The 20051-nt window shown below is 32.5% G+C and overlaps 1 protein-coding gene across 3 annotated transcripts in view; it reads right to left on the reverse strand.

The window, feature by feature from the left end:
• LOC110992811 (nephrin) overlaps positions 1-20051 on the reverse strand; it is a 146272-nt gene that overhangs the window by 39751 nt on the left and 86470 nt on the right. For all 3 annotated transcript variants that reach the window (XM_045629373.1, XM_045629372.1, XM_045629374.1), the window contains exons 7-8: positions 17473-17588; positions 9665-9818 (exon numbers count right to left, since the gene is read on the reverse strand). In XM_045629373.1, the coding sequence (XP_045485329.1) occupies positions 9665-9818; positions 17473-17588 (270 nt within the window). The remainder of the gene's footprint in view (positions 1-9664; positions 9819-17472; positions 17589-20051) is intronic.

Consider the following 20051-nt stretch of genomic DNA (forward strand, 5'->3'; position numbering starts at 1 on the left):
ACGTTTCTAATCGGATTTTTTTAAAAGTGTGACTTAAAACACAATAATGAAAAATATAAATATAGGAAAAAAACTATAAAATAGAAAATCTTTTGTTAGCAGCAATTTCTAACACAACAGTTTCTACTCCACCTTTCTATGTAATAAATAATATAGACAATACATAACTGGCTTGATTATCTACATCTAACAATACATAAATCAAAGAAATCGTAAAGTAATCTTAGCCGTGAAATCTATAGGAATACGAAGCGGAAATTAATTGAATGAAATAAAAAGAAGCCTTTCAACTAATTGGAGTGAACTTTGAGAAGTTCAAAGCCCGGTCTCAAACCGACTCTTTCGTTCGTTTGACGATTCGCTCAATTTCGTTCGCGTGTAGATTTACAAGGAAAATATTTCTCCCTTTTACTTTATATTGCGTTAAGCTGCTCTAAGATATAAAAGGAGATCCGAGCGACTTTATGTCATAAATAACGCTGCAAAAGGCACAAAATTGATTTTGTTAAATTTATATAATTATCAAATTGCTCCTATGTACGTTCAGGACATTATGCTGTAAGTGTCCTATTATACCCGGGAAATCATCTGATCATACCAATTTCAAACGATTATTATTTCGCCTAAATGTAAACATAAACGATTTTTTTCATAAATGTATCGTGCATAAATAAGCAATAAAAAATTAAATTAAATTGTTAAGGCTAAAAGTCAATCAAAGTGTGTAACTCCACCAACCTCGAAGTTATTCCGGATAATTACAAATTTGTATACGATTTATTTCATTTTAAAGTCACATATTGTGCAGCTGTCATTAAAAAATTGGCATAGTCGGAGTAGCTTTCAAAATCTAATATGTCTGTCAAATCGTCTCTTCCATAACTTGGGCTCCTATAATCCCAGCGCTTGTGTCTAAAAGTGGATCGTCGCGTATCCTATATCGTTTTGATATGAATTAAAGATATAGTAAAGCAATCTGGCTTACGAAAAGCTTTAGATTATCCAAATAGCAAAAATACAACAAACATAAAAATCGTAGTATTTCCTTTTTGTAACGGGTCTTCATGCAGTTGTCACCAACGTAATATAAGAAGTTTAAATATTTTGATGAAAATTGTAATTTAAAATGTTGTAAGAAAAATAGCGAACATCAAATTAATATCAATCGCGCTACAACCCAGTAGGTGATTTGGCCTCTACTTCAATCCATTATATTGTTTTTTTAAAGATAATGCAGTAATCAGCCTCCTTTGCCTGATACATGTTTATCTTCACTTTACCACCAAGTATTATTTGCGTACATACATATCAATTTCAAAAAGTCCATTGACCATTGGACTATATATTAACTACTATATATATTGGAAGTTAGTCAAAGCTGTTAAGTTACTGCAATAAAAACATAACTTTTTGAATCCATCAAAAACCGTCTTTATAAATTCAAAATCGCAATATAATATAAAATACGTCAAAAGTAAAATCCACCTCGCCACTTTTTACATCGTAAATCGTCGCATAAAAAGCCGTGACATAGTGATTAATGATGTCAGGATTAGGGGGCGCGAGGGTCGTCGGTTCGATTCCGGGGTTAAGCTGACTGAGACCGTAAACGTCTTATACGTGATAAGACGTGTGAACTATTTTCCCTTTTTACATTTGAATATAGTGTGAGAGTTTTTATATTGTATAGTTGAATTTCGTGAAAGGTTTTGAAGGAGTTTTATAATGTTGTGTACCTGGCATAATGAGGGTAATCATTTTTAATAGGCTTTGCCACTTAGCACACGTTTTTCGCCAGGTAGTTGCATACAAATTTTACTGTATTCTCTCGGAAATCAAAAAGATGTAGATGAACTTGCATTAGATTAGAACTCTTTTATTCTCAGTTCTTTTTCATTAACTACGGTACCCAATGGCATTTACCGAGGGACACCCTGTATAAAGTCCTTAAGGGTTAAGTAATTAAGATTTAATCGTCATACCCTCAAACAAAGTCGGAAACGCTTTGAATAAAACTTGTTCAAATGTTGAATGCCTTATGAGCATGTGTGCTTGTAAACTTCGCTGCGGAAATTCTAATAGCGATTATATTTAATATTAAAAAATAAACTACTAATCTTCTCCCAATCTTTACAATATAATGCATTCGCGAATCAAGACCATGAAAAGTATTGTTTTCTCTTCCACTGTTTCATTTAGCAAAGCAAAGATAATTTATAGAAAATAATGAAAAAATAAAACATCTTTGTGACAAATAAGTAATTATTTATATATGTTATACTCAAAGACATACAATGCAATCGCAAAATTGCAATACACTACAGAGATTGAAAATTCGTTTTGCCGGTAGTTAAAACTATCCCAAATAAACGTTGCATTGGCTTTGATAAAATTGTCCGCCAGAATACATCACTGGTGCCATATCGATTATCGATATCGACAATGGACCGACGACATTTTTACGAGCTTCCTGTCGAACATTTAACACTATATTTGAATTTTCTTTTAAGGATATGAATTTTAAGATTCAAGATATCGCTAACTTGTTCTCTCACATAGACATTGACATACCTACTACATCTACAAACTTTCTATATAGAAGTTGAGAATGGGTACTGACCGTATAATTAATACCGGTGCTAAGTACGTAAATTTATTAATCACAGAATAAGAATGATGGATATATGTTAAAAAAAACTGGCAAACCAGCCAGTAAGATATTTAGGTGATAGTGATAAGCTACTTAAGATCACATATCTTTGCGCGTGCAGTGCTATACTATATGTAGTAAGTCTAAGGTGTAAATAAAAACTTATACCGTTACCATGGTTACGATGTTATTACCGTACTAATGCATCTGGCAGACGCTGTCCTGTACACACATCTACAAAAAACATCTAATAATGTAACTCATTCTCGACCCTACAAGAACACACAAAAATTTCATCAGATCTTATCAAGTCGTTTACAAGTTAACTTACGAACACATGTACAAAAGATTTATATTAACAGAATATTGATATACCAGCTGTTTATTTACTGTATATAGATGAGTAACCTAGTTACCGGCTAAAGCACCATCTGGCGATCTGATTTGATAATCTAAACCATCCAGAACGCCCACCGTGCGTTGACGAAAAAAATCATTCTAATCAGTCCAGACATTTAAGAGGAGTTCAGTGACATGCACACGTACAGTAGAATTATATATATAAAGATAAAAAGAAGGCAATACTATCTTGAATCCGCTATAATAAGGCCGCTACTCTTTACAGTGAATTTCCCAAGTTTAGAGAGACACAAAAGTTTCCGTTAGTATCTTATATCACATTTAATAGGGTTGACCCGTGGAAAATCGACAACCATAAACATCTTGTTAGGAGGAAAAATCACGAAAACACCATCAATATCCGCGCGAACGAGAAATTTATTATGCAATAAAAGTAATTTATAAAAAACGTAATAAAACCGAGTTATATAGTACGAGATCAGACATCGTTGATTTTAATCAAAATGCAATTTATCCATATTCTATATACATATTGTATATAAGAGTAAACATACGTTCGTAGAGAGAACGAGTAAAGTTTTAATAAGCTCACCAAAGATCAAACCTGCCACTACGCCCAGTGCTTCTTTAGATTAGTCATTATTTTACACTAATTTAAACACGTTTAGGTAATCTACCTGGCTCATAACCCCTTGGTAAGGTAGTATGTAGACTTTATTTAAATTATAAAAAATAACTAACTTTCTCCATACTAGCATATCATTTAAGCTTTAGAAAATAAATAATCCGATTTTCACGTGCAAATGCAATTCATAAATTAATTAATTTCTCATATGAAACAATATTTTTGTTCCTTTAGCATTACGTTAACAATTAATTTGTATTTGTTCATGTAAATGATCCTTGATGCAAAATCTTTAAGAGCCATTAAACATTTGCAAATTTCAGTATTCAATCCATTTTCAATTAATTTTTTTTGTTTAAAAAGTTTTTCTTCGGAATACAATTTAAACAAATCCTAATAATATAAACGTATATTGATATATTGGAACTCAGACTGTGGGATCTTAGACTAATACGAAAAGTAATAAAAGTCGCTCCCCGCCGAATAAATTTTCCTACGGGTCATTCTAATTTCCTCGGTTCGATATCTTTATAATATTCTTTCGTTTTTCACGGACTGACAGATAATGGGAATTGTGGCTAATATTTTTCTTACAGAAGCAAAAATTCATCCATTAATTACATTAGTTATTTGACTAATCACAAGCATAGTGGTCATATTGGTCGTCTCTAGATAAGTGGTTTACGTAGGTACTTTCCCAATTTCGGGTGTTTTTAAAAAAAATTTAAAATGAAAATGTACAACTTTGAGTAACGCATCTTCAATTACCCAGATATATAGGATATCATTAAGGGCCTGTTTCACAATGTCCGGATAAGTTCCAAATAAGCTATTTATTACTTATTGGTAGGATAAATAGTATTTTTGCGTTTCACGACTGTCAGATAGCGCTATACGTCATGAAATTCGAAGTATCTTATTTGTAACTTTTATCTTTCGAATAATTTATGTGTTGCATAGCTATTTGACACTTTATCCATACATTGTGAAACACGCCCTAAATAAAATTAATGTAAAATTAGTAAAGTATAGTAATGATCAGTGATATAGGGTCACTTAAATTAGGAAATTCGAAACATATTAATTCCCATAGTTAATAATTGGGGTCGGAAATGAACGGTTCTCGGGGTATCGAGACTCCAAAACTTTGGCTAAGTAACCTTAAATACAAAATGATGAAGTAATAATATACTAATTTATAAGAATATATAAGTCCTTGTTTAATAACTTTAAATGTATTACAAAGTACTGTTTGTCACCGTTTGTCACTGTTTGTCACATTGGGCTGAAAATCTTCCACAGTCCGTTTCACAAGGTTTCCCTGAGAGATACAACCTCCAACAATTCAAAATTCGAGCGTACTCCTCCCTTAAAGGCCGGGATACGCACCCACTAAAAATAGGTGTCTATGAGTTGCGACGACTGCCTTTTTGGGCGTCCCGCAGGCCCTCCTATTACATATATAAAAAAAACTGTATCTCTCAGAAGGTCTCTAACGAGTTGCAATGTGGAAAACACATGTGCATAACATTGCAAAGACCGCTACCCACTGTAAATTAATTAAAATAGGTAAAATTCTCCAGTAATGTGAGGCACCAAAAGAACATAACATAATATGATGAGCGGAATAAGAAACAATTATGTTTATGTATTAACATTACTTTCGTTGCTTTACTAGACATAATAATGTATATAACAACAAGTATTGTAATTACGAATGGTACAAGAGGAAAAACGCCACGTTCCACCCGTTTACAGCGCACATGACAGCTGTCATTCAGTGTCACGGTCCCGAATAACGTTATTATTGGCTCGGATTTGCGAAAGTTTCCCCTTTGCGTCGGAGAGCATTATTTATCCCTTTAACCCAATATTGGGATCGGCAATCCCTCTGTCTAGATTTATGCCGAAATCTATTTTCTCTATGATGACATTTATTTGAGCCTTTATCAGCTGACAATACAAACGAGCTGTTTTTCTGCGAAACAGGCAAAGCTCCAACCATACACATATCCGCAAAATGGAAACTATTTCTGGAAATTTCTTTCTAGTTTTTATGAAGTTATATGAAGTTACAAGGCTTTATAGATATATATATTACTAGCAATTTTTTTCTGTCAACAACATTATATGAAATAATTATTTACAAAAAAGCAAAATTAATTATGTAACTTCTCTTTCCTTTAGTAACATTTTTAGCGATCATATGGAGTTATGGACAGACACGACAGGGATTAATTATATGTAACCAGAATCACTATACCGTGCCATGACACGGAGGATACCCTCACCGAGAGTCGAATTGATACGGCTCGTACGTTGTAGAAACGGGGCAGGAGAGATCAACTCACACTCTTCAGAACACTCTCCATAGCACACTTTGTAGAACACACATAAAGACGCAATGTTTCTGCGTAGAGAGAGAGAATCAAGCCGATCAGTGAAACGTCGGAAATTGACAATTTCAGAGACCCTTTGCTGAATTTGGTAAAAAGATCTGTCTGGTTTTGGAGATCACCGGCCCATCGGGATCGGTCGTACTTGAATCTTAATTAACAATAATTTCTCATCCGTTTAAAATGATAAAGAGAAGAAAAATATCGAAATAACATTTACACATTTGTTCAAATAAATCAAATAGTTGACAATGAAAAGTTCAACAACCTGCAATATATCTCCGTAAATCAAATTCTTCCTCCGAATACCAATTCTATCCTTTGTTTTTTATCATAACTTATAACGAAAGCAGGTGAACAATATAATATTATTGTTACCATTCTCCGTCTAGTGTTGTACTATCGCTTATCGATTATCGATTAAACTATTCCGGACGCAATCGACTCGTTATTGTACGCTCGATTTGTTTGAAATTCGAATTGAAAGGGGTTGAAGAAATTGTTTGAGTTCGCTATTTGAATTGCGATCGCTGGTAATGATATGATTTAAGATGGAGCGGTGAATGGGTTGCTTTATTTTTAATTAGGGTCAAGCTTTCGTATAATGCTTGCGTTAATTAGCTAAATGCAAAGTTTTTATACACTCCTAGATTTTATAAGCCTTGTATTGTAGATCGGGTCTATTAATCATTTATTTTAAATCAGAATACAAGCTTTACAGTAAAACTCTTATAAAACGTAAAAAAATAGGTTGATTTAATTTCCAACCCTTAGGGTTGGAAATTAAATCAACCTATTTTTTCAAACACTTCAATAATGATTCACTTCTTTCACTTCAATGACTTTACATAAACTGTATAACTTCAAAGGTAAACATAAAAAGGAATTGCCCATGCGCATGTGTTGCAACTTCTTTTATAATCTATTGCCTACTCCGATTTGACCATCTTACTTCGGGCAGATCTTCGACGTCAATTCGTCAATAACCGAGCAAGTAAAATAAGCATGGCACATGCGCACTTGTAGCAAAATTCTTTAGAATATGTTTATAAAAATGTTTAGAATTTAATTTAATAAACTTTAAAAGACGGCAGTTTCATGGTATAACATGGTAATTCCCTCCTATAACGCTGCGATTTCAAACGTTATAATTCTGTACTATGATATATATGATATTATAATGATTTGTACGCGTATATTATGTGCATAACATAGTTTTTCCAGAATCCCTTTTAACAAGAAAAGCTTAATGGGCACCATTTGTGCATTATGCGTTATATGGGGCTAGGCTTTTCCTAGAACGCGGAAGTAACCTACCGTACAGGATGGTATAATCTATTTATTTTATTTATTTACAAAGTATAATTGGTCATTAGAATTTGTAGCAGGTATTTTTAACAAATAGTACAGATGAAACAAAAGTGATGATTTTAATGAATGGAAAAAAGAATTTAAATAAAATATAGTACATCACTATCAGATATGCATTTATCGCATAAATCAGCTTCCGGTGCCGTTATGCAGATCTTAATACAATTTCATAAGTGATGTCCATAAACAAATTTTTTATCGATAGTCATGTCGCCTTTATCGATAAGCATTGCCTTTTGCCAAAATATATTGAAAGCTTTTATCAAAATCCGACTTTTTCTCAATAAGTATTAGATATGGACGAAAAAAACTCATTTAATTTATTAATATTATCTTCATATCAACCTATCCTAGCCTTATTTCTGAACGAAATATACTAATAGTTTTGTAAATGTACTAATAATTATACGTTTATATTTATCACAAACACGAAAATTTTAAACTTGGGATTAGGTTCCACGAAGCTCATCGCCAGATGTAATAATCATGCTTTCATGCTAGGATGAGCATTGTTAACAGATTAAAGCAATTATTATTAAAGTAACGCCACTGACTTACAAATATTTTAAACAGTTACAGTATAAAAAAATCAATTATGTAAAATTATCTACAGACAATTTAATCCTAAATATTAATTCTCATTTCTTTTTGCAAAACGAAATTGAAATAAGAGAATTTTTCAATTAAGCAAACGTCAAGAAAATATAAACGTAATTGTGCCCAATTATCAAAAGTCTAGCGTTGATTTATAAAATTAATATAAAATACTGTATTTAGCGATATTTTAATAAAATATATTAATTAATGAACGGTTATTGACCGGTGTAACTTTCATTAATTAAGGTCGTACCCAAGAGACCAATAATAGTTAATTAAACTATATTAGTTTTAATATGTGATACCTTTTCTTATGCCAAATTAAACGTTAAATATTCAGAGGTATTTTGGACGTACTGAATTTTCATTATAATATACAGTGGTACTCAGAGTAGTCGAGTAAGTGGTTACTTTGTCTATTACCGGAAACTAAAAAGTATGTTAGCCTTAACAAAACCAAAAAATATTCACAAGTTAAATTAAAAGTGTAAAAAGTTAAGTTTTAGTTTAGGTTAAATTTAACGTCTTAAATTAGTCTTTAACTTATCAAGCGTTCTTCTCCCTAACTTAATTATACGTAATTGATTATAAGTAATTATATATTTTGATGGTTTGTTTCAATTCAAATAAAACATACCAGATTTTTATATAACGTCTCATAATTTAAGTCTTTATCTTTCAGGTCTTAACAAATTTTAGCAGCAATTAAAATAATGTTTTGCTTGAAAGAAATGTGTAAATTTTGAAGAATTTATACTTTCATGTAACTTCATAAATTTGAAGAAGGGACATCGACAACCACAGCACATCATTATTCCTACTACATAAATCATGGAGACATACGCCCTATCTGTTCTCAGCTTAATACGATCCCCGAAACGTCTGGGAGGGGTTAGGGGGTTAAGAGGGGTACAACGGGGGTTTTTATTCGTTATAAGCAAAAACGGAGAAGTTTTGATAGGGTATTCTACGGCGATAGATCTGTTTTTGACTTTTAATTTGAGTTTTTGTAATTGCGGTTCGATTCGTGTTGTAATTGACGCTGCATTGGTTTACCCTTTTACGTTAGTTTTGCAGACGATATTCGAATATGAAAATGTATTATATAACATTTATTGAAATAGGATTTATTGGTAAATTAAGACAACACCATGGAAGGGATGACCCAGGAGAAAATTGGGTAGGCCGAAAAGAAGGTAGGCTGATGACGTGATATAGACAGCAGGAAAAGACAGGCAGACTATCGGCAAAGGTGGAGTTATCTGGAAAGTGTTGGAGTGTGGGAAGCCTTTATCCAAGAGGGTTCCATATCCTCAGATGACGAACATATTATTACTAACATTTAAACAAGTAAATACTAACAAGATTTAAAATGGATTTTCAAAATACTTAAACAAAAACGTCTACCCTCACTTTTACACACACAATACAAGAATGTATTGAATAATTTTGTCCTCTGTGTAATTCTTATTAGGTACATTATTATGTCTTGTTTGGCTTTATTTTTAGTGTATATATTTGTGAGCTGTACGATTACGAAATAAATAATTGATAAATACCAATTAACGTATGCTGAATTAAAAGTATTATTATAACAATATTTAACTTTTTTCTGTATTTTTTTAAATAACGATCGCACATATAATTAATAGTTATTAGACCCACCTGTAAGCCATTCTGATTTGTTCGCCATTTTTATACCAGATGAGCTGAGCTGGTGGGTTACCACCCCGACTTCTGCAAACCAGCTCCAAGCTTTGACCTCGTCTAACAGTCTCGCCTTCTGCGTAGCCTTCTATATAGGGGGCGCCAGGAGGATCTGGAACAATCAGAGGTATATTTATTTAATCACACTTATTTGCGGATTTAATTTAATTTCCACACTATAAAAAAACAGTGCAATGGGTGGCCTTATAGCTATTCAGCGACCTCTTACAAGCCCTTAGGTAATGCCTTTGTTTATAATATCATCATAAAGTTTATTCTTGACACGAAACAGTAAAAATTTCCACTATTTAATTTTACTCAAGCTCAAATATTTATTGCATTCCTTATGTTATGTATTTAACACGTGACACGTGATAATTTATTACAATAAGGACCTTGATTAGGCACAGCAATGTTGTGGTGTAGTTGAACCATTTATATTCTTACAAGATACATGATTTATTTGTTTGGCTTTACACTACGAAAAGGAGAAGGTGCTTAAAATTATTAATAAACTTAACTTTTATACATAAATGTTAACTTTTTTGAAAGTGGGTAGTTTGAGCGGTCAAAGTAATAAAAGAATCCAGAAATCCCTCAATATCTAACATATTATCTGTAAAAATACAATTCGAAGGGAAAGAATGGAAAAATATCAAAAACTCATTAGAATGAAGCCTCAGAGGTTAAACAAATCTTTCCTTTGAGCATCAAAGGGACATTGTAAATACTGGAAACGGCTAAGCGTGAACTGAAAAAACGAAAAAAAAATTTTCGTTTTTGTTGAAGACTTGCAATTTCGAGAAACTTGGATAATGTACTAAGCATTGAAATAAATGTTCTTCTATACTTTTACACTTAATAGAATGATTAATAATTTTGTAATACTCAAACTTTTGTTTATTTATTATCACTTAGTTGCATACAGAAATATAATATAATTGACATAATTAAGTGAAAAGTAGGGCAACTGGTGGCTTTATCGCTTACGTGCGATTTCTTCCAGGCAACCACTGTGAGAAAAGAAGATTAAAAGAGGTAAGTAAGAAGTGTAAACATACTTAAAACGTATAGTTATTAAGACTAATAGCTTACAACTAAAACATATGTAAACAGAGATAAGGGCAAATTTAAAAAAAAGGACACAGGAAAAAGTGCACATGAATCACGACAATTTTACATCAGTTTCAGAAAGTTAGGAATACGATATGGACAGGTAATGTTTGTATAGTAGAGAGATTTAGTAAATATTTTTTTTTAATTCTTAATCATTAATGTTTGTCCCGAATTTATTTTGTTTATATTGTATGCTGAAGATTATAGTGAATGCATCCGCATAGCGCGGGGCATCAGACGTACTGACAGTCTGAATCGAACAAACGAATGTACTATTTGTATTATGATCTCATCAGTATCAGATATTTCCTTCATTATAGAATAGACAATTATATCTATATCTTAATAAACTAATTTATACCTCATACATAAGTCCATACGAATATCATAAAGACTTATTATGATATAAGTATTAACATATCGTTCTTGAATGTTTGTACAAATAAATATTCAGCCAAAGCAGAGACAAGTCGCTAGAGTGAGTACTAGATATATCTCTGAAGTTTCTTAAGACCTGCGCTTTTTCAACAAATACCTAAGTACTTTCTTTAACAAGTAGAAGTTATTAATACTTGTTCTTGGCGCTCCTCTGATCTCATTTCTCACTGAACCCTAAACGGGAGGGTTTAATTTTTCAAATTGCTTATTTAATTTAAAAGGTCGACTCATTTTTCTCAAAGAAAAACCTTATTTACAGCGATGTCACAACACTTTTCCGCGCGAATGTACAAGATGATGGCCATTTAGATGTTAATAGATTCTTAATAGTCTGTTTTAGAATTTTAATATAGTTTTCTTTAGGGCTAGAGATTTTATAAAACTAGAAATTATTAGTTTCTGCGATTTGTAGGATATATATACTGAGGGTCACAAACGTGTCTTTGTAGATCTGATCTACAAACTGCAACGGAAAGTGGCGTACTTGGGCCACGTGTTGCGCCAATAGCACTGCCACCTCCTTCAAATAAGGTTTGTTGGCAGTAGAAAAAAAAGCTTCGCAACGTTAAGGAGCGGACGGACATTGCGAAAATAGCGGTTGAGTTGCTGCATCTGGTTTTAGGTATAATTCCCGGAAAAGTTAAATGTAAGTCGTCACGGAACTAATAACGAAAAAATTTGTGTGTATAAAATAAATAAATAAATATTAAAATAAATTACATTTCTTTGGCGTAACAAGATAAACAAATATGAAAATTTTTTTCTTTCGTTTTATTCCACGTTTGTAGAAAAATGCATTATATACTAGTTAAATAAAGTTGAACTATTTAATATCAAAAAAGCTATTTTTTTGACAAGTACGGTTTTTGTGACGTAAAAATTTACTCTCATCATTTTTCCCAAACGCACCAAAACAAGTATGACTTCAAAAATATATTTATATCACACCGGAACGAACAAAGGACTGTTTAAAACTTTAGAATGTACACGGAATAATTTTACAGAATTCTAAGGCGAGTTTTGGTGTTTATGTTTGTAATTAAGCCCTCATTGCGCGACTCATGTCACACCGTCGTGTAATATTGCCTTCCTCAAATGCAGATTGCATTATTACAACTAAGTCTTGGCATCTGTGAGTAACACTATAATAAACCCAAAGCTCTAAGATAATGAATTTATATGAGGAGGGCAAGCTCTTATATGAGCGATACGATATTACTTGAATTTTCTTCTTATATTTATGCAAAGAAAAATTCTAGATATTAAAGCTTTATTGTTTGTTTATAAATAAAGAGGAGTAAACAATATCCTTGTCTGACTTAATAACTAATCAAATATGTTAACCATAAAAATACTTAAATCCGTTTTAGATAAACAGTTATTTTTTCACACTTTTCTCTTCTCCCGTCTTTTTCGTATCAATTGTATTTACGAAAAGCGACAGGCGCGTAACTACTTAAGTATCGGTGCTTCATCTAAATACAGACTTCCTATTTTACTAAATCACTGATTTGTGTCTTTCCCCTAAAGCAGTAAGTGCATTCTTTACACTACCGTGTAATTGAGTGACTCGAATTAGCAAGCTGTTCGAGCGTGTTGTTAGTTACGAGTATTATATACTATAGATTATACAATTATCTCTTATTTTAAATAAATTTAACTACAATTAAAAATCCCTCAATAACCTACTACGTTTAAAGTAAACGAAACAACAAGGATGCGAAAATCAGCCAGCTTGTATTTTTTAGATTAGGGACTATCTTGTTTAAATACATCTAAATCTGCGCTGCAAATACTCCGCGGAAACAAATGAAGATATCTTTTGTTCCAGCTGTTTATTGTCCAAGAAAAATCTTTTTAATATTGTTACTCCTTCAAAGGGATTCGTTGGTCAATAATTGAAAAGAATATATTCTTGCGTGGGCATATTGTAAAGCTATGGAAATAGGACTGGATTGATACCTGTGTGTATTGTGTATTATTAAAAGCAATATATAAGAATATATCGAGATAAAAATAAACCTTGGCGCAACCTTTTTTAGATCTGGGCCTTAGATTTCTGTATCTGTTTCATAATCATTTGTCAATCAAGTAGGCAAGCAGGTAATCGACCTCCTGTGCTTGACACACACCGACTTTTTGGGTCTAAGGCAAGCCGGTTTCCTCGCGATGTTTTCCTTCGCCGATCGAGCGAATATTAAATGCACATAAAGTAAGAAACTCTACTGGTGCACAGCTAGAAATCGAACCTATGACTTCAGGGATGAGAGTCGCACGCTAAAGTCGTTGAGCTCTTTTATATATATCTTCTTTATAAGCAAAGAAATAAAACAACGATCGCATACTCAATATAATATTTATACATATCATGCGAAAGTATATGACAAAGTCAGACAGGACCTAGTTTTGTGTGAATATAATTGTGACATAAAACCACCCCCGCGGCATTCAAAGTTAATACGACACTTCATTGTGTTACATTTTTGCTTTTATTTTTTCATTCCACTTTTATCAATGAGATAGTGATTGAGGGATTTAATTTCTATCGATAATTAACATATACATATATAAGAGATAGCTATAGTTACGTGATTGTATAATAAATACATAAACTGCGTCAATTTAATGAACTAATTTAATTTATTTTGTAAAAATTTTGAAACACTTAAAAATTACGAGGACACATAATTGAAAACTGGTTTTATCGTCTTGTTTCTATCGACAACAGCACATCCCTACGTAACCCGAGCATAGGGGAAAGAAAACAGCAACGTAATTATACAGGCTGATGGAATTTAGCACCCTCCGTGATACACGCTGTATATCTCCGTATAATGGCCTATTAACCGCGGCGACACTAAAAATAACTACATGCTATGCAAACGGTGCAATTTTACACTCAATCTATTAAAAGGGACATCGGATGCGCGGGTCACTTTCGTTGCCGCATTTCCCATTACAATTAAAATCAAAAAATGCTCAAATATTATACTTTCCTCCAGCTTTGATTATGTTCCCAGTGTAGTTAGAGACTTTTGGGCCGGTGCTAATTTAAGTTAGCCTGGTGCTAGTTAGTTAGTTAGGTGTTGATTTCCTCGCTCAATGAATAAGTAAGCAATACTGCGAGGAAATGCTGCTAGCATTAAGGATACTCTGCCACAGAGAACATATTTTTATATTGGTTTTTCTATTTATCATTTTTTAATTATTATTACTTAATCATTTCTTTTCCTTTGATTATTATTGTTATTTTGTATGTTTGGTTAGTAATAAATGTTATGTCTATGATAAGGTCCCATAAAACCTCTGTACGTTAAGGTCTTAACTCACCTTATATAAAATCAAAATTAAATGTAAAACTTAGGTCCGACGTGCACATATAAATATTTATAACAGGGAATATAGAACATTTCGGGCTGTCGACGCCTGTCCAAACAAATTTGGAATTGCAAAGTATATTTTGCGAGTCCCCCCACTCTCCACTCGCCTATGAATTATTAATTATCCCCCACTGTACTTTGTTTTGTACCTGAAATAGTTTCGAAGATTTCAAATACAAAAACTGTTAATTACTTTTACTACTTATTCATGACATACACCATGCCCCTTTTTTATTTACTATAGAAAGTTATTTTATTCGACGTACATCGTCTCCACGTGTAATTATCATATCAATGTAAGAAAAATTTGTAAAATTGAAATTCAAAAAAGTTTTTATTAGCAATGTTTGTAACTGGCCAGTTCTAAATATTTTCTGTAATAGACTTCGACGACATAATAAATGCAATTTTCCAGGTTTCTAGTTTTTTTTGTATAGTGGGAACGAAACGACGAGGAAGTAGGAGAGGTAAACGAGTAGGAGGCTCATCTGATGTAAAGTGATACCGCCGCCCATGGGAACTAATGTCTTAAGGTGTGTTGGCAGCCTTTTTAAAATTGGTACGGTGTTTTCTTGAAAGACCTTATGTCAAATTTGTTTGGAAATGCTTCAGTGGGCAGCTGGTTTAACACAGTGGTGCCCCGGGAGAACTGGGTTAAAAAATGCTCAGTCATGAAACGACGGACGTCGAATTGATAAAGGTAGAATTTCGTATTCTGCCTCAACGTTCGATGAATTCCTCTGAACACTTGCCATAGTAATCCTCTTTAAAAACGTACAGATTTCAAAAATGTATAAAAAGTATGGCCATATTAATAGAAGCTATAGAACAAACAATTCCTTTACTAATTACCAACATGGCAAGTAGGTCGTAATAAACGTGTTGAACAAACGAATCAAGTGACATCAAGCTATGAATTATTGATGCGCCATTAAACGATCGATCCCGTCTGCATAATTGGTATTCTGATCACCTCGGCACATTGAGCCGCGGGTTTGAGGCAAGAAAAATTAATTGGAATAATGGAAATTGTGGATTATATTTCCCTAAAGAGAGCACGAACACATCACAATACCAGGTCTCTTCCAAATATTTTTAGTCGTTTTTTAAAACTCTAAATAAGGTCAAATTAGGTCGCGCGTTATTTTTTCTGCGTGTAACAATTAAACGTAAGCTTCGCGAGGGAACCGGCACGCCATAAAGCCAACATTTTATGACGTGTGTCAGGCACAGAAGGCTGATCTCCTTGCTAATTAGAAGAAACGAATGATCAAGAAACAGAGACAGAAAGAATGTTTATCGTTCTTTTAATTATAATAACTAAATTTTTGCATAACGTCGAACATCGCAACGACGATCTAATAATATAAAAAAAAACGGCAGAAGGCTTCTCAAAGTGATGAACAAAGAAAAGTCTCGATATTCCGTCACCGGCCTTTATAAAACAATATTAAAATCAACAAGGTTTTTCCTCGATACATCTCAGAATCTCAACCACTAGAACAATCGTTAAATTTATTTGCAAGAAAAATATGAGTTGGACACGGGAAAGTGTCACTTGGGACATAAGAAATGGCGAGTTATGAATGGCGGCACTTATTAGGGATTAGCCGTGGATTCACTCATCGTGCCTTTATGAGACAATTACTTGGCGGCAACAAATTGCCTTGACGTGTCTGCCTTTTATCTTAGTTAATCTATGGCTGTTTTTTTTTTGGGATTGCGTGGCTTATTGAATTTAGACATTTTGGCCTCTCCTTTTGTCTTGTAATATTCGGGCTGGAATATTAAGTTGTTACTTTGAAATATACGGTAATAGTGAGATATTTTTTTCATTGGTACTCATGTAACAATTGGTAATTTCGCAATGAAAAGAAATACTAAAAATAATGTAAAATAACATCTCCCGCGTCGTTACTTGTAACGAAATTAGGTCGCCCCACGCTGCGTGCCCCAAACATGTATTTATAAGAGCTAGGATATATTTAGGTATTCACGTGTAATTTCGACTGGAAGTAATGAAACAAATCTAATTGGACTATTTGGGAACTAATATGTAAGGTATTCTTTTCGGAAGATATAATTTTATTTACAGAAATTTGTGTAACGATAAATATTTAAATACACATTTCATTTAATTTCGTTTGGAAAATTACAGTATGTCAACAGGGTATCTTAAACATACGGACAGTGACAGATGCACCACAAAAATAGAGGGACAAGTTATTTAAAAAAAAATTCATTCAATCATTTAGAACATGGACTGGATATATCATGAGGTCGAAAAAAGAGAAATGGACGAAAGACGTCCTATATATTGGTGTCAGATCTGCCGGAAGGATGGAAAAGAACAGCTCGTGAAAGAGACGAGTGGAAAAAACAAGGGGAGGCCTATCTTGGAAGACAACTTAACCACCGGGCTGCTGATGGATAAACATAGTTAATATGTATATTATCGTTAAGGTTAAAAGTATGTCCATGTTTGTATATGGTTCGTGAATAAAGACTTTTATTAATATTTTTTTTTAGTTTGACGATTCAGTAATATGTACCTACAAAACAAATTAAGGCATTAATATGCAAATATTGAGAATTTTGAAAATAATATAAACAGCATTAGAACCAGTCGTCCAATATATAATTTTCAGTAATAGTTAATAAATTAATCCCTACATAATAAAAGTTAATTCTAAATAAGTGAATCGGTCGGTGTCGACCTTAAGACAATTTAGAACTGCATACAATAATAAAATAAAATAAATAAGGTTTTGTGAAACAAGTTAAAGGAATATAAATATCTGTAATGAAAAGGATTTCAGGCTAGGTACTCACAAAGTACGCTGAGTTGTATAGTACTCCTCATAGGCGAGTCTCGATGCAATGCCTCCTGTCTCGCCTCACATGTAAAGTCTGCGTAGTCGTCTTCTGATGTAGCCTTGAAGTGTACCCTGGGAAATATATAAATAGCATCAAAAATATTTTTTAATACATTAAGTAATTGCGGTGGTTACATTGCAGTGTATCGGGCGGCCAATATCCGCCCGTGCATGGTCAGATTCCAGACTTAACGATAGTTTAATATATAAAAATGGTGGATATTCTTAGGTTGAGTTACGTTAACATAAAAGAACTTAGAAACTTAAAGAACTTATAATATTGGAAGCACTAGACTAAAACGGCTTATAAACTCAAACATTGCCTCTACGTTTCGATTGGTTAATATTCCGAGTTGATATTTTCAACATTTTTAAAAATAAATTCGACTCCCGAGATTCGTTGAGATTAAACCCTGTGCGACTGACGTGAGGAATTATGGCAAGTGTAAACCGAATTTTAAATCCAAACTAGTTTTTAGTTTATGTCAGTCTCAAATGGGACATCGTATTGATCGTATATTGCACTAGCTCTGAGTTGATACGTTTTGTAGTGTGTATATGGAATAATCTTCTAAACGTTTAGAGAGAGAGAGGTATATAGCATTTATGGCAGATTATAATTCCTTGGTTATCAGACTGAGGCTCAGAATTCCCATTTCCATACTTAACACGATCGCTAAAATTGTTGTTACTCGACGTACGTTATAAATAAATCATTTGTATAACCATATATCATATCAACGATTTAGTGACACAACAAAATATGATGTCTACATAATTATTTCATCGTGCTACCATGCATATTACGATTGTTATTATAATATGATATTAAATAAAATTTTATAGGAAGCGTGTATAATTTCTGATCATCTTTTTAGTTCATGTTTAAGTCAATTATAAAATTTAATCAAGCGGTTTAAATGCAAAATGATATATTCATATTAGAGAGGATGCAGTGGATATGATGACAGTTTTGCTTACTTCGCCCGCACGAACCGAAATAATGACATGTATCGTTTCGACGACAAGTGTCAAGTGTCAAATGTCAACGTCAGCGCGAATAGGATAAGGAAGTAGGATCCTTAACAGTTGCCTATCTTGAGATTTGTACGGATCAGGACATACTTATTTAATAAGTATTAACTCTTTATTACTCATATAAAATAATGTATTACGCAATTTGGAAAATAGTAGTGTTGTAAAATAACCAAAACGAACGAAGTAAATAAGGCTACAAAAGCCTGTTTAAATCTGTTAAACTTATATTCTTTACAACTCGAGAAAACTAAAGACTAGGAATACTCTCTATCTTACAACAATATAAGAAAGTCAATTAAAACGTGGATTATTAAAAAGAAAATATATAAATAAATACTATTTCACACTACATAGTGATGTTTACTTAGTACATAGCCTATCACTTGACGTGAGTAAATAATCCTGAGTTTTCGCCATCAATTCACAACTTCGACTAACTTCGGGACCATACATTTATTCGAGGAATAAAAAAACCTGGATACGTCCAACTATACACGGTTATTCCAACTCCATTCCATTTTTAACGTGTTTCTTTACCATTCATTAGTATAAAGTAATTTATGTTTTTTTTATAACTGCCAATATTATAAGGCACAGAATCAGAATCATTCATCTGTAAAAATAACTCTAATAATAAACTATATCTTAAATGAATAAACGAAATTTGATTTAATTTTATATTAAATATACCAGTAATTGTATATATTACCAGTAATTGTATGTATTATTTAATTATATATTAATAATACACCACCACACTCTGAGCCGATAATTTTCATCATCAAGAAAAATAAAAATTTAATTAATATTAAAATTCCTAATCCTTTTATCTTGTATGTTTGCTTCTGGGTTCTAATCTCAGATAATATTTTATAACAGCAACAGTTAAACTGTTGCAATTACCCGTAACTTATCCAGCGTTTTAACTCTTTAAATTTCCCGACGCGCCTCAAACCGAGACATTTCACAAAAAGTAATTTATGTTTGGTCGCTTGTTGTTAGATGAAATGACATAAGGAAATAATATGAGTTACAAACTTTACTCGTGTTTAAATTTTAACAACGCAATTACTCGGATGACTCTTTGTTTGGGACGTATTATGTAAAATGTTGCTAGTTTTTCCTCTTTGTAAGCGAAGTTTAATTATGACATTGTAGGGTAAAAGATTGGAGAGTTATAGTTCATTTGGCTGAGATGTGATATATGTGAAATAAAGATAAAATAGCTCAACCATCTTTCAGATTAGCCAAAGTTCAAACATTGGCTAATCTACACATTTATGGGGTATTGTGTCAAATGTTACAATAAAATACCTTGTGACATATTAAAACTCAATGAACGAAAATTTACATTTGTAAACAAGTATATTACAAATTAGAGGATTATATTCAAAATAAGAATGTCCTGCTTTATAGGACAATCATAGAGCCTTGACAAAATCAATTGGTCGCTGATCTAATTTTTACATATTTTTGCTATTTTTTGTTGTATAATAC

Source organism: Pieris rapae, chromosome 9 (assembly GCF_905147795.1).
Source record: "Pieris rapae chromosome 9, ilPieRapa1.1, whole genome shotgun sequence".
NCBI lineage: Eukaryota > Metazoa > Arthropoda > Insecta > Lepidoptera > Pieridae > Pieris > Pieris rapae.